The sequence below is a fragment of the Colletes latitarsis genome, chromosome 14, assembly GCF_051014445.1.
Source record: "Colletes latitarsis isolate SP2378_abdomen chromosome 14, iyColLati1, whole genome shotgun sequence".
Classification (NCBI taxonomy): domain Eukaryota; kingdom Metazoa; phylum Arthropoda; class Insecta; order Hymenoptera; family Colletidae; genus Colletes; species Colletes latitarsis.
The window spans coordinates 29,746,842-29,762,638 of record NC_135147.1 but is presented as its reverse complement, the minus strand read 5'-3'; the positions used below and the strand labels follow the sequence as shown (position 1 = coordinate 29,762,638).

The window sequence follows — 15,797 nt, the reverse complement described above, 5'->3', positions numbered from 1 at the left end:
CTGCGCAGAATAACTGTGCATTGGCGTCAGTGCGCACATGCTTCCACGTATGTGACAGACACTGGAGAATGTAACCCTTTTTCACGGGCTTTGATTAATCGTCTTTTAGAAGCACATTTATAGAAATTTGTAAAAAAAGTGTCGTAAAAATGGTGTCTGTCTTGAATACCGTTGACACCGGTCATGAAGATATGATTCACGATGCGGAAATGGATTATTATGGTTTGAGGTTAGCAACTTGTTCCAGCGACAATTTGGTAAAAATTTTCGATCTGAAGAACGGATCGCAAAGTTTAGTAGCCGATTTGAAGGGTCACGTTGGACCTGTGTGGCAGGTTGCATGGGCTCATCCCAAATTTGGAAATCTGTTAGCTTCGTGCAGTTACGATCGGTATGTTGAAATTTTTTCGTTCGGTAGAAGCGTTCGGTAACAAGCGAAACAATTTATTTTATTTTAAAGCCACTCGATGTTATTTCTTATAATAGAAAAGTAATTATTTGGAAGGAGCTAGGAGAGTGGACAAAAATTTATGAATATACCGGTCACGATTCATCTGTTAACTCGGTAGCATGGGCACCGCACGAATTTGGCTTGATCCTTGCTTGCGGTAGTTCCGATGGTTCGTTGTCTATTCTCACCAATAATGGAGATACATGGGACACGCAAAAAATTGCAAATGCTCATACCATTGGATGCAATGCCGTAAGTTGGTGTCCAGCTATTGAGCCCAGCTTTGATGCTAGTGGAACACAAAGAAACGGCGCTGTAAAAAGATTGGCAACAGGAGGTTGTGATACTTTAGTTAAAATTTGGAAAGACGAAGGTGACAGATGGATCGAAGAAGATAAACTTGAAGCACACAGTGATTGGGTGAGTTTTCGTTTTGGTTGATTTTCAGGTTTACAAAACGATTATACGTACAGTAGTACTCGTTTAAACGTCCAAGCTCGGGACCGGCCGCGGACGTTTACGCGGGAAACTGAATTCTATGGTAGTGAGATCCAATACTATGTATAAACAATGTATCGATAACGATCGGCGTCAAGTTACACTCGACACCGTTGGACTTCGAAGAACGGTGTCGGAGGGGGGGAGGGAGGGTGATAACAATGGATGCTAAAATGGGCAAAAGTACGAACGCTAGTACGGGCATTACTGTACGTGGTAAAAGAATTCTTTGCCTATACATATATAAATAATCAAACGTAGGTACGAGGCGTGGCATGGGCACCAGCTGTTGGACCATCTAAAGCTGCATTGGCTTCTTGTTCGCAAGATCATCGTGTAATTGTATGGACTTCGAATGATTATTCCAGTTGGACACCAACTATTCTTAATATCTTTGATGATGTCATTTGGAATGTGAGTTGGTCATTGACTGGAGGTATTTTAGCAGTTAGTGGTGGGGATAATAAAGTATCCCTTTGGCGTGAAAATACAGAAGGACAGTGGACTTGCATTTCTGAGACAAACAAGGGTCAAGGTAGTCTTAATAATACTGATCAACGAGCACTATAATATCGGAAAATAGAGTCTAGAATGTTTTGTACTAATAAACACTGTAAATTAAAACAATTGTTCTGTATTAATTACAATTTTATGCTATATGTTTGTACTCTTATCGTATATCTACATAAAAAGAATTATAATTTACAAGATAAAATTAATTTCAATACTTAGTATTTATAGTAAAAAAAATCGTCGTAAATTTTCGTAAAGAACGTATGCTTCGTGAGCTATGTATAAATTATAAATTATAAAAATATACCAATTTCTCAATGATCGAAATTGAAAATATCTGGAAAATTTACACAAAAATAAATTATTGTACATAGGATTAATTCTACGCTTAATCTTGTGTATACAAAGACGGGGTAAAAACGATATCCCTCTTAATAGCGGTAGAAGCTTCTTCCATCTTTTCCTTTAAAACAGGATCACCAATAGTTACAGCTGCAATTTTAACGTCTCTTAACGTTTCGCTTAATTGTTGAATACATCGCACTATGATTCCTTCTTGTACATCTGTTTTCTCCATAATCTCGGCAAATGATTTTGCTCGCGCCCAATCGTACACCACTTCAACTAAACCGATATTCAACGGTTGCAGCGTTGCTAATTGATAATGCTGTTCTAAAGATTCCAATTCGGAATATATCTTCTGTATCGCTTCGTATCCCTAGATCAATGAAAAAATATAAATGTTACAAACGGTATTTTCTACAAAATAATTTGTGAAATTACGTCAAAAAATTATACCCTCTTCAATTCTGGAGTAAGATGTGGTTCAACGTTCGTTCGTTGTTGAAATACTAAAGTAGACAACAATGCTGCTATTTCAGCTGGCTGAAGTATTGTTAATACATTTTTAAGAATAAGTTCTGTAATTAGCAATTCGTTACTACCCATCTGAAGCGCGACTCGTCCTTTTAATGCAACTGAAAAATATTTGAACATATTATATATTAATAATAATTGACCAACACTGATCATCTTTATAAAACATGTTACTCAATGCCAACCTCTTTCATCGTTATCTATGTATCCCAAATCTTTAAGAAGAGCAACAGCACTTGTATAGTCCGGATAAAGACTCAACTTTTCGTCGCTAAGTTGAAGCTGAAGCTTCATCTTCTTGCTTTCTAACTCGCTTCGTTCAAATACGATTTCAAATTGTTCTTCAAAATTTGAAATTTCTGTGTATTTCATATCGTCAACTTCTTTTTTTAAACGAAGTAACCGATTTATTTTCGTTTTAATATCATAGTTCGATTTTATTTCCATATAAGGTTGTAAAACGGGAGGATATTGAGCAGCACTCAACGATAATATCATTAAATGTTGTACAGCGAATTGATAAGATTGATCAGAAGGCGTGTTCCTAAAAATAGTCTTAAATTAACTTTCTATTGCATAAATTTCATTTTGCAAAAAAAACCCGTCAACTCTCAATTTATATTGATCCTTTTTTACCTATACATTGGTATTTGCTTCTTTTCCCAACCTGCAAGGACTAAAGCGCAATCTACATTAATTTTGCAATTTGTTATTTCTAATATATGCCACGCAGATATAGTTAACACTTCGTCGACTGGAACTCCAGATGGAACGAACAACTCTTTTTTTGTTAAAGCAATCATGTCGTGCCATTTTTCGGATTTCTTGAACTTAATTGCTTTCGATGGATTTTCCTCGGCAGGTTTCGATAGTTCGGAATTCTTAAGAACTAATACCCTGTATTGTCTACCGCTTTTACTTTGAACACTACTCAATATGAGAGCTAGTTTATTGTAGTGGCTTGCGTAAGATATAATCAAAACTCTGCCAGGTGCTAAATCTTGTACTATTTTCTTCTGTGACTCGTATAAAAGCGGTTTTAAATATTTTAGATATTCCAAGTAATCGACGGCATTCTTATAAAAGTCACAGAGGGATTTTTGTAGATCAGTTAAGGGCGGTAATTTTGATAGTTCATCTTCCACTTTTTGTAATTCGACTTTGTAAACATTTTGTTTCGAAGCAAATGACGATTCTTTAAAGGATCTGCGCATCATTGCCTCGACTGATACTGATTCGTGTACTCTTCTCAGATTTAAAACCATGGAGTATGTTACTTTAAATTTCGATTCTAGGTTTTGAGCTTGACCACACATCATAGTTTTCAGTTCATTCAAATGTGGCAACGATGTACGACACATAATTACAACCATTCCTGCCGTGTCATGGCCTCTACGACCAGCACGACCAGCCATTTGTATGTATTCGGTAGGATAAAGTATCCGAAAATTGTTACCATCGTATTTTCTAATGGAGTCGAAAATTACAGTGCGCGCTGGCATATTCATACCCATTGAAAATGTTTCTGTCGCAAACAGTAACTACAAGATAAAATACAATGTGTTTAATAAATATCTAGACATAAAACATAATACAGTAGTGCCCACTCAAGTGTCCGCGGTCGCTTAAATGTGGTGGGCAAAAGTACGGTCACTTAAGTGGGCACTACTATATTTGGATAACTGACCTTTACAATTCCACTTTGAAAAAGCATTTCTATTATCTCCTTTAAAATAGGTAATATACCACTGTGATGTATGCCAACGCCATTTTGCAACAATTCTTGTATCATGAGAACTTGTGGCAACTGTCTATCCGTGCCTTTCAAATGCTTAATATTATTCTGGAAAAAGACTCTAATAGTATGTTTTTCAGTTTCGGTAGTGAGATTGACATTTCTTAATAAAACTGAAATCATGTCGCAACGCTTTCGTGATAACATAAACACAACGACAGGTAACATATTCTGAAAAAAAAAGTAAAATTTTAATCACTTGTATGAATAAATAACTATTAATTATTAAATACGTATACTTTAATCGTACATTACTCTTGAGGTGACTGATAAAAGCATACCACAACGCCTGCTCTTGTTTTGGCAACATAACATTCTTCAAATTTGTAGTATGTTTAAACTTATTATTACTTGTATTTTTCGCAGCCGTTGCCTTCTCGTACCTGAATTAACGACCGTGTGTCACACATAGAATACGTATATACGTGTAATAATAATAGAAGTTAACGATCGTTACCCATTGAGCAAAAATTCACCATTTTCGTTTAACACTAAAAATCTATCGTGTCTAGTTTTACCATTTGTTCCAGTATATAAATAATGTTGTAGCGGTACAGGTCTTTTCAAAGTACTTATCACAAACATTTTTTTTTTCTTAGTACGACCGACCCAATCTGCAAACACTAGTGGATTCGGTACAGTCGCAGACAACATTACTATGTTAACTGTTTTTGGTAAAAGAATGACACTTTCTTCCCAAACATGACCACGCTAAAACACACAAAATAATAAAATAAATCATAAGTTATGTTATAACAAAAATAAACTAATATACATATATTCTGAAGCTTTACCTACTTCGTCATTATTAATATAATGCACCTCGTCGAAAATAACAAATTCTAAATCTCTTAAAACGTCTGCTGCACAGTACAACATAGATTGCAAAATTTCTGTAGTCATGATAAGACACGAAGCATTCGAGTTAATTTGTAAGTCCCCTGTTAACAATCCAACACTATCAAATTTTTTTTTGAAATCGCGATATTTTTGATTTGAAAGTGCCTTTATAGGAGATGTATAGATAACCCTAAAAGAAATATAATTAACACTGAGCTCGATTATTAGAATTATCAAATTGTACCTTGTCATATGTTTTTGACTTAACGCGATCGCGTATTCTGCTACTGTCGTTTTTCCAGCCGATGTATGAGCGGCAACAAATACATTACAATTTTCTTCTAACTTAAGGATCGCTTGTTTCTGAAAAGTATCCAATTCATAAGGAAAACACATTGCTGGATCAGATATATGTTTATCAAAATCATTTATTGGAATTGACACATCTAATTGTTCTGCCCACTCTGATTTTGCATTCTCTGCAGGTTTATCTGAGATTTTCAAAACAGGAATATCCGATTTATCTAAAAACGGAACAATTTCATCAAACGATGATTCTTGAATATCTGAAGGTTTAGTAATCTCTTTCTCTTTCTTCGAGTCTTTTCCTGATGACCAAATATCGAGCACATTCCGTTCGTCGTTTACGATCGCCATTAAATTAATTTTCTCTGCTATTTTTTCAATTTCATTTTTCTCTGATTCCAGTAATTGTTCTTCCTGTGTTGTTGCCTCTTTTGGAGTGCAATTATCGCTTTTAAATTCTATTCCAGCTGTGAATCCTTTTGCTAAGGTTCTTAAATTATTTTCAAAGTCAATATCTTCCATTGTTAAATTTTGTATCATTTCGGGTTCATCAAAGCCACCTGGCCAAAATGGAATATTACTGGCATTTCCTATAAACAATTATAATCCTTAATTTATCAAATTTTGCAAAAATAAAAAGCAAAAAAGCAAAATACCTCTTATACTATCTGTAGCAGGCCCTGGTGCACGGGTCATAGACATTGAATTTCGTGCATTTTCACCAGCCGATGTTACAGGAACCTCGCACATTTCTCCAAGTTCCCCGGTAACAGGATCACGCTCAAATTTTAACATAGTGCCAGGCAATGCCAAATCAAAGTCCAAAAGGGACAAAATATCAGGTTTCCTTGGCCAATAACATTGGGCATTATCCAGATGGTATATTGGAAGATTATCCACGCACATAATATATTCTTTCAGTACAGTCTGACTATCAGACAAAAGAGAGGGTGATATAAACTGCAACTACAGAGCAAAAATGTTTTAATACTGTTTAAAGTATTTATAATTATAAAGTAATTTAAACAAATATAGTATAAAAATATGTAACTGAAAAAGAAACACCTCTGTATCTGTATTATCCTCCACATCCATTTTATTCAGATATTGTACTTATGTCACAAACAACACAATTTTTGTACTAATTAGTCAATATGCTTCCGTTTATTGTGTAAAACACTATAATAAAATATACACAAATAATAAATATTAATAAATACCAAAAGTATTATCTGATTTCAATTAAATGATAAACACGATATCATTTGTTTAATTCTTTGCGGACGGAACAATTAATAACGATACATTTTCTTATTAAAAGTCGTAAGATTTCAAAAACCAAATTTCTGCACGTATGTACATTATACAATACCTAAAAGCTATGTTGACAGGTTAATAACACTTTTATTACAAATTTATGTATACAAAATTTCCAAACAAGCGACCTATAGATGAATTCATCAGCCACATTGATACAGTTAGTGCAGATAAATATACGTGGTGTTGCGTCGCGTGGTTGGTGGTTTACTGTTTACCAATTAATTTCCGTTGTGGTGCTATGTACATCAACCCTACTTTCACGCGAATGCGTAACAGTGGCAAACGTTCGCAAAGAGTTAAATAAACTATTAAAGAAAACATTTAGTCACAGATAGAGATCATTGGCGCCAATGGGAAAAAGTTTGTAGATATAAAAGAAGGTAGATGCTACGCCATTGGAACAAAGTGCAGGGAATTCTGTATAACCGTTAGTTACATTTGTTGTTAAACGTTTAACTATACTGTTCACAACATATTTGAAAAATGAAACTGTTAGAATCTTACATGAATTTACAGGTCTGTGTACGCAACGTTACTAAGTACTCGTTTATTTAAAGCATTAGCGGCAAAATTTGGAACAGATATGAATCAAATATACAGGGTGTCCCGTATTTGGTGGTACACGCAAGTGGAGGGAGGAGGGTGATTCTACGTGAAAAATTGAATCGAAAATATAAATTTCCAGACTTTGTCTAATTTAATTCGTCAATTTTTCACGTAGAACGTACATTAACATTATTCTGAAGTCCATTATACTCCTAAATTATTTATTATAAAAAATTTCTAGGCATGTTTTTATTTAATAGAGTTGCAAATGTGTAAAACATTCCTTATATTTATATTAATAAAAAATCAAAATCATACATATTTTCCATGCTTTTTATTTGCATTCTCCTCTACCTAGACCAGAAAACAATAAAGATCACATTGGACATTATTGAAGCTCCACCGAAGAAGAAAACCGTCCGAATTGGCTAAGGGAAATGACCCAACTAGCGGGAGTAACCATTCGATTAAGGTTATTTAAAGATTTCAAGATTATTAAAATACGTAAGGATGTACCTCATTGACAACTACATCGAAAATCCTCTATTTTTCATTTTAAATTGTAATGCATCATTTATTTAAAGAATAACTCGGTGTGGCAGTCAGATTGGGTCATCAAAGTCCATAAGGTGAAAGGTCTATTCGTATACCTCGTCTGTGTTTCGCATAGCTTCAAATAAAAAACGGTAGCTAAGAATGTTTATTGTATTTCTTTTACAATCGCGATTCCTACCTAGGGTAACCTCGACGAGAATCTTTTTCTTAAAAATGCGTAGGATTTCAAGGATATGTCTATAAAGAGTACCTATTCGACGATGGTGTGAATTAAACAATTATAAATAAAACTTACCATTGTTTAACATTCCAACGCAATAGTTTAAACAATTCTTAACAATATGTGGTATATGAATAATGAAAGGGCCCATCAGTATGCGTAAATAATAATTTTTCGCGAAATAATTTGTCCATCGGACGGGTTGAGGTGATTGACACACGCTGTGCTCTCCCCACTCTTCCGTCACACATGTGGAGACTCGTATGTCTCATTGTCGCGGGGGACTCCAAGGGTGACGGAACTGCTGGCTTGGTGGGTATCCCGGGATCATCCTAGGCTGACCAGTGGCGACCAGGGGGACCACTGCTGACCACTACTGACCAGCGCTGACCACTACTGACCAGTTGACCAGTGGTGAACACACGATGACCAATAGTGACCAGTTGCTGACCAGTGATAAGTCTTGCTTAAATATCCCCTTTCTCTCTTATTTTTCTGATTTGAAGCTTGCTCGTTCATTTTTTACTATCGTTTGATGCAAAATTGGGTTTATTGAATTTATCGGTTTTCGTTTCGTTACTGTAGATGTATCTACCATTTTTGACATACAATGACATATTCTATTGACTGATTCTTCTATTATTTGGACAATTGTTGCGTTAACTTGACCATATGTGACTTTGAGAGAAAATGATTTTCTATGGGGGTTCTCCTTCGATCGTTTAATGTTTCTGTTTCCAATTCTTTCCTGAACTCATATCTGTCTTTGTCGATTACTCTGAATTTTTATTCCGATTTTGTTTGCAAAGTTGCTTTGTCGATTTCACTACTTGTGGTATTAGTTGAATCTGATTTGGTAAGATGTTTCTCATTTCGTCGAATATTTTTACTGGTCAGATAAGTTCATCAACATCGTCTATCAATTAATCTGAATTTTTATTTTGACATTATCTGTGAAATTGTTCTGTCGTTTTGACTGAGTGTATTTAATATATTTTGACTGACATTGTTTAATTTATTAATATTTTGTGTATTCTGTGTAGGAATATTTCAGAATTTCTTAGCTTCTCCAATACATCAGCCGAACAAATTATTTCTCCACCTGTCAAATCACAGGTGGATTGGATAGGGTTTATTAAATTTTCCTTAATATGATACTAATACAAGTATTAGTTTCTGTTTCAGGTCAGATCTATTACAGATCGATTCCAAGGACATCGAGGGAAGACGCCACAACCGCCGAGGGATTCATCCGCCGAGGGATTCATCCGCCGAGGGAGTCATCCGCCGAGGGACATTTAGTTCCAAGTAAATTAGATTTAAGCTTCGTCGCGAATCTTAAAATTAACGTCGAAAATTTCTTTATTGTACATATTTTCGCGTTTTACCAAGCAATTATTCAATAAGTAGCTTCTCGTTTTCTCGTTCCCTCGTTTCTAGCTTCGGTCACCGCTGTTTCATCGATTGAAACATGTGATCGGCCGTGTATCGAGTCCGAAAGATCTAATCACCTTCCCTTGGTAAGCTTGATCGAGGGAAAACGGTTCTTCGCTGGAAGGTGTGGAGTTTCCGTATTCTGCGGAAACGCATACCTTCCAGCGGAAGTCGACCCCGTTTCAGGTACTCTCTCTTTTGTCAGACAACCTAAGTCGGGTCCTTCGGGCTCCCGGCGGGTTGCGTTGGAGAAATGGAGACCTCGACTCGGGGTTGCAGTTATCTGTTTTCTTGTTGAGATCGAGTTAGCAAGGGCAGTAGGTTCGATCCTCGGATCCGCTGCACGGTACAGCATCGCGTCGCGTCGCGTCGCGTATCCCACGATTTAGCTTCATCCCTCTTTTTAACCACATAATTGCTTGGTACTACTAAATCAAGGAACTTTGTTTCCTTCTATCGTCCGAATTTTAGCTTCAACTTGACTAGACTTGAGCTTCGACGTTAATTTTAAGTCTCTAGTGTATCTGCGTATGCCAAGTAATTATTTAACAAGTAGCTTCTCTCGACTCGTTATCTCGTTTCTTGCTTCGGTCACTTGTGATCGGCCGTCCAGTTTGTCCGAAAGATCTAGTCGCCTGCCAATGATAGATCGATTTCTAGAAATAGAAATCAATCTACCAAGGGTAGTGTTGATTCGATCCGAAGATCTGCTGCACGGTTCAGCATCGCGTCGCGTCGCGTCACCCACAATTTAGCTTCACTCCTTTTTTAATAAAATAATTACTTGGTACATTTAGACTTAAGTCTTTAGTGTAGTCGCGTGTCCTGCCAAGTAATTATGTAACAAGTAGCTTCTCTTTGACTCGTCTCTCGTCCCCTCCGATCACCACTGCTTCCATGTAGAAAGCAAGTGATCGGCCGATTAGCTGGCCCGAAGGGTCAGTTGCCGTCCTCTAGCGAGACGATTCAAGGGAAAGGGTATTTCGGCCGCAGAGGGGATCAGGGACTGTTCCTGTCTGCGGTAGCCCCAACTCGGGATCCCTCTCTCTGTCAGACATCCCGAGTTGGGTCCATTTGGCTCCCAACAGGCTGCTTGGGGGAAATGGGGAACCCGTGTTGGGTGCATCGATTCCCTTCCCCTTCGATCGGACTTGCCAAGAGGCAACGAGCTGACCCTTTTGGCCTCGCTATTCGGTTCGCGTCTCTCGTTCCTTGCACTATTGCATGGTGCGTCGCGTCGTATCGCGTCGCGTCGCGTCACCCACGATTTAGCTTCGTCCCTCTTTTAAACAAAATAATTACTTGGCATGACTAATCTAGTTTCTAAGGATGTAAAAGGGAGATCGATGGAACTTGGATTCCATCTATCTCCCTTCGGGTCTCCACTCGCAGCAACCTCCTCGTGGTGAGACCTGGGTAATATTATTTACCGTTTAATTAATAATCGTATCACTCTTAGCTGGGTAATGCAATTGTTAATTAAAAACTAAATAATATTAGCGAATTGGCTGCGATCCGCTTTGCATAGGTCATCATAAATATAGAGCTTCTTCGCTAGGTTAGTTTTGTTTCATCAAAGATCGTAGAGTATTGTCAGAGACGAGGTATACAAGTAGATCTTTCACCCAATGTATTTTTTCGGCCCATTTTTATGGGGTCTTGAAACCACATTACCATTTTCGTATCACTCACATTACCAACAGATTTAGAAATGAATTTTAATCCTTTCCATAGTCAACTCACATGTATTTACGTACACACTACAGTGCATCGTAGAATTCTCGTCGGTAAGTACGTGCAATTCGAAGAATCGATCGCTGCGATCCTAGCGACGAGTTGCTATTTTCATTTGCCCCGGTACCGTCTGTTGCAACGATTATATTCACCGTTGGAAAACGACATCTTTTGGCATCTTTTTCCAGTAGAATGCCAATTTCTCGTGTCATCGATGTATTTTTAGCTAATGTCCGATTGCCCAATGGAGAACAAGTTCTTAGTTTTATGCGATAAGATTTATTTCTCGTCACGAGGCATCGCACAGATTCTTCTCTCACGACGCAAAAATTATTCGATTGCTATAGCAGTGTTTCTCAGACCACAGACGAGGCATACGAATAGACCTTTCACTCAATGTATTTTTTCGGCCCATTTTTATGGAGTTCTAGAGCCCCATTACCATTTTTGTGTCATTCCCAACGTTACTTACTTACTTACTAACTTCGTTGGTTTATGTTTGGTTATGTGTGACAATCGCTTTCGTAATCTTCCGCAGTCTTTCTTAATTTTTCTTATTACGAATAAGAATAGGAACGAAGTTGAACATTATATCGATTACGTTTATACGTAAGCGCAAAGATCAAAGTCAGCCGGTTATTATCGGCGTGTTTTAAGATTTTCCCTTTATCTTAGGACACGGTTTAGAAAAATAGGAATGACAATGTAACGCGTGCAAAGCTGCTCCTTATCTCGTGGCATTTAAACGTTGGTATCTCATAGGACTACGCACACACAAAGGCTACGGGGTGTACCGAAACATTTCCTGCATGCTTAAATCTTACTCATTCCAGATAGTGACGTGACTAATTGCAGCGATAATCATAACATATAACATGGCCCGAAGCCTTTCTGTACGGCTGGATTTTCTCGTATTGAAAACGTGTCATATGAACGTTGACTTTTGCCTCGTTTATTAATCATACATGAGGAACGATAATGGATTATTAGGTTAATATAAATCGTTACAATCGTCGCTACTATTGTGTTCGTCTACATTAAATTATAGTCACTGATGTTATTTGTCTAAATAAAAGCGATAAAATACTCATATCCCATAATACATTTGTTATTTTATTATTATCAAATTATTTAAGCAACAGGTTAATTCCTTTGTATTATACTGTTATTTATTCGAGTTTATAAACCCATACAGATACGTGTATTTATAGCAGTAACTGTGAATATATTCAACTACGAACAAAATTTCTTCCTTTTATTCCCACGAAGAGGTTATGGGACGAACAAAGCGCGTGGAAGATGGGAATATCATTGCTGGGAACTACTATTTTGCATACAATAGTTTGTTGGACTAGACATCACGCCAAACCGCGTACAGAACCGTACACATTGTTTTCCTACCTTCTCGTCGTGTATGAATACCAAAAGAGATTAACGAAATTTAAACTTGCCACCTTAAAATTTATAATTCCGTACTGGCGCCCGACTGTTCGTGCCCACGCACGAATCATTTCCAATTTTATAAATTGATTTGTTTAAATACATTTGATAATTTAGAAATTAAACGACGATCTTCCTAATTTTAATATTTAACTCGCGATTCCTTTCTCTTTTCTATAGAATATTTATCGATATTATACCGATATAACGTCGTTTCGATGACATCATACCGATATTCGAAACATTCGGTTTCTTTAAAGGTGATCAAAATAGCTACCTAAAAATACCGGTATTATAAAGAAGTTTTCATAAGGTTCTGGTACAACAAGAAGGTTGGAAAATGAGAAGCGAAGCAAAATTTGTCCTTAACCTAAAAATTCTGTAAACCTACGTAGAACGTTTTCCAAAATATATGCATGGGTCCAAGTTAATTTTCATTTATTGCCAATCAATCATAATTCCGAGTCAACCTTCGTTTGTTAATTACTAAAATGATAGTTGTACATACACCTTTCTCTGTACATTTCGTGTTGGTTGAGCGTGAATGCTCTCTAGGGAATTAATGCAATCGTAACGACCTTGACAATTTACATTCTTTCCGACGCTTCCAAAGAAATCATTTTCTCAGACAGAAACAATGCCTTTGTTCCGTTTTTCCATCAGGTGTTGCGTTGCCTTCTTCCTAGCCGTAAGCCTTGACAAGTACAAAACGGGATAAATACTAAACTGCTCGACAAAGCAATTTCAACATCGACTTCCTGTTTAGTAGAATAACTACGTATAACCAGAGAGTCCACCACCTAACCTAAAATAAAACTTTTGGGACACGAAACGTTTCGACTTTCGTATATACGTTATTTCTGTGTTAAGCCCGTGTACGTGTAACTGCATATTGTTATTGATATGAAAATTAAACCGATTGACATTGTGTACACGTATGTGGCACGAAAGTTGCATATAATCGTGCTGTTTGCGCACCAACCGTACCGAATTTATTAACAACGTATCTATACAAGTATGGCATATATCCTCTCGGCGAGCACATTTTATCTCCCACGTTTGCAAACTGCACAGCGAACCGAAACGCACGTGCGTTTTGCAAGAGGCAACGGGAGCGGGTGTTGACTCATTTCGCGCGAGTTCCACGGCTGCGTCGTTAAACTTGCTCTTGTCCGTCGCAGCTGCAAAGAGCAGAGTCCAGTTCGATTCCGTTTCGCTCGGTATTGTTCGCAAATAGTTTTGCGACATTTCGCGTTCGATCTCATTTCCGTCTTTGTTCTAGAAAAAACCACCGATGTCAGCAACCACGTGACGTTATCTCAGGCTCCAGTAGCCGAAAGAAAGGCACGCTGCACGTGCAAACTACTCGATTTTACGTTTCGGTGTTTCGTTACAGGAACAAAGGTCGACAGTCTTCCATGGTATACAGGGTGTTCGGCCACACCTGGGAAACAATTCTATTGCGGGATTCTAGAGGCCAAAATAAGACGAAAATCAAGAATACTAATTCGACGATGGAGGCATCGTTAAAAAGTTATTAACAATTAAATTCAAAAATTTCAAATCGTTCTGGAAAAATTATTTTCGGTTTCGGGGGTCAATTACAATCATTTTTGGTGAATAGACATATCCCCGAAATTCTACCCACTTTCGAGAAAAAAATTCAATACTGGCGGAACTTTAAACGTTAATAACTTTTTAACGAAGCGTCCATCAACAAATTAGTATTCTTGATTTTCGTGTTATTTTGGCCTCCAGAATCTCCCATTAAAATTTTTCCCAGGGATGGCCGAACATACTTGCAATTACTTTCCCTTTTAAAAATGTTTTAAAAATTCCGCTATTTCTCCTAATCTGGCCTTGCAGATCGCTCTTGTTTATTACTAGGAAGATCGATGCATGATTTCTAACCTCGAAAACTTGAGCGAACAAGGCGTAACCTACATTTTCTTGGGGATTGCGCGTGAAAGAGGCAAAACAACGTGATGCGTGTATTCCCTGAGCACATGTGAGCTACATCGCGGCACCGATTTACGAAACGGCAATGACATTCCATGGCGTCGTAATTTTTCCAATCGGGTAACGTTCAAATGTGGCCGCTAAGCTCGAGGCCTTGGCTATAGGCAGAAGTTAGCTCAAGGACGACGACCGCGTGTCTATTCGAATTTCATCATGGTGTGAAGCTAAGCAGGTGAATGTCAGCCCCTTGCGCTTCATGTCCGTAATGAGACACATCTTTGCAGTATAATAGCATACTAGTCGAACAGACTTTACACGGCTAAAAATAACAACCGTAAAAATGAATAAAACCCTATTCGTACACCTTTCACTTAATATGACTATTATCTCGGTATCGTAAAGGAAAGATTCCACTCGAAATGTGTCAGATTTTGTCTGAACGATATCTTGCAATTAATTTTACAAAAATCTGCAGTGTGCTCGATGATAGCTTTCAAACAAAAAATATGCATTTATTCGCGAAGCTTCTATACAGTTTCTCGTCTGCTGGCGCAAAAATCTTAGGGGTCAAGTTACGATAAGCTCGTTATCGCTCGCAGCAGATGTTTCGATTTAGGCGAAAAAAATTATTTACTCGTCTCGATCTTGCCAGCATCACGCGTCGTAGCTCGCGTGATCGTGCACAAAGTAAATGACGCGTTACAACGAGACCAGTAACCTAGCTTCCTCTTGTATCTTGGCTACTTGATTACGGGTGACACCTGTAATATACTTACAGCGGAGGAAACGGCAGGTCGAGGAACGTCTAGCCATCCGGAGGGAGCAGGTTAAGGCGCGAATATCTGACATATCAGATTGGTGAGTCACGCGTCTTGTTCGATATGTTCCGGCTACCCCGTTCACCGCCCACACGACCTGCCGCATGAGTCACCGACGATTCTTGGAAACGGAGCGTGACGGTCGTTTGAAAATTTCGTCGCCGAGCGACGCTACTGCTGGCTCCGTTGGATACCGTACCACGAAATAAGATTCTCGTGGATTCTGGCATTCTGGTTGCCTCGACCGTTCGTTCGTGTAGTTCCGCTCCAACGGCACTATCGATTACGCAATAACGCCTGCACGTATCGCCAATAAACGGAACAAGCAATAAAACGACTTTGCGGTAGTCACGCCGATCGGTCAACGGTTAAATAGTTGCAAAACAATCGTCGCCGTTAACTCTGCATGGAGAAACACGGTACGAGAGAGGCTAGTCTTTCAAATTTGAGACATGCACATGGTCTCGACGCTGGAAGAAAGGCTGTTGAGAT

At 37.9% G+C, this 15,797-nt stretch overlaps 2 protein-coding genes across 5 annotated transcripts; one reads left to right on the top strand and one right to left on the bottom strand.

Annotated features, from left to right (window-relative positions):
- The first annotated feature begins 8 nt into the window (after nucleotides 1–8).
- Sec13 (nuclear pore and COPII coat complex component secretory 13) lies at nucleotides 9–1,590 on the top strand. The gene is made up of 3 exons (XM_076781644.1): nucleotides 9–391; nucleotides 487–871; nucleotides 1,211–1,590. Exons 1-3 carry the CDS (start codon nucleotides 150–152, stop codon nucleotides 1,517–1,519), a joined length of 936 nt encoding a protein of 311 aa, XP_076637759.1. The 5' UTR covers nucleotides 9–149; the 3' UTR covers nucleotides 1,520–1,590.
- Nucleotides 1,568–7,146, bottom strand: Tst (superkiller complex helicase subunit twister). 4 transcript variants are annotated; one of them, XM_076781640.1, is made up of 12 exons: nucleotides 6,652–7,146; nucleotides 6,345–6,458; nucleotides 5,936–6,245; nucleotides 5,218–5,869; nucleotides 4,932–5,163; nucleotides 4,591–4,844; nucleotides 4,384–4,516; nucleotides 4,026–4,304; nucleotides 2,975–3,879; nucleotides 2,524–2,882; nucleotides 2,261–2,439; nucleotides 1,568–2,180 (listed from the first exon to the last, which is right to left on the bottom strand). In XM_076781640.1, the coding sequence occupies exons 2-12, from the start codon at nucleotides 6,372–6,374 to the stop codon at nucleotides 1,851–1,853; spliced, it is 3,663 nt and encodes a 1,220-aa protein (XP_076637755.1). In that variant the 5' UTR covers nucleotides 6,375–6,458; nucleotides 6,652–7,146; the 3' UTR covers nucleotides 1,568–1,850. The 4 variants fall into 4 exon arrangements, with proteins under 4 accessions (XP_076637755.1, XP_076637757.1, XP_076637756.1 ...); XM_076781642.1 differs by lacking the exon at nucleotides 6,345–6,458; XM_076781641.1 differs by lacking the exon at nucleotides 6,652–7,146 and having other exon boundaries at nucleotides 6,345–6,630.
- Between the last annotated feature and the right edge of the window lie 8,651 nt (nucleotides 7,147–15,797).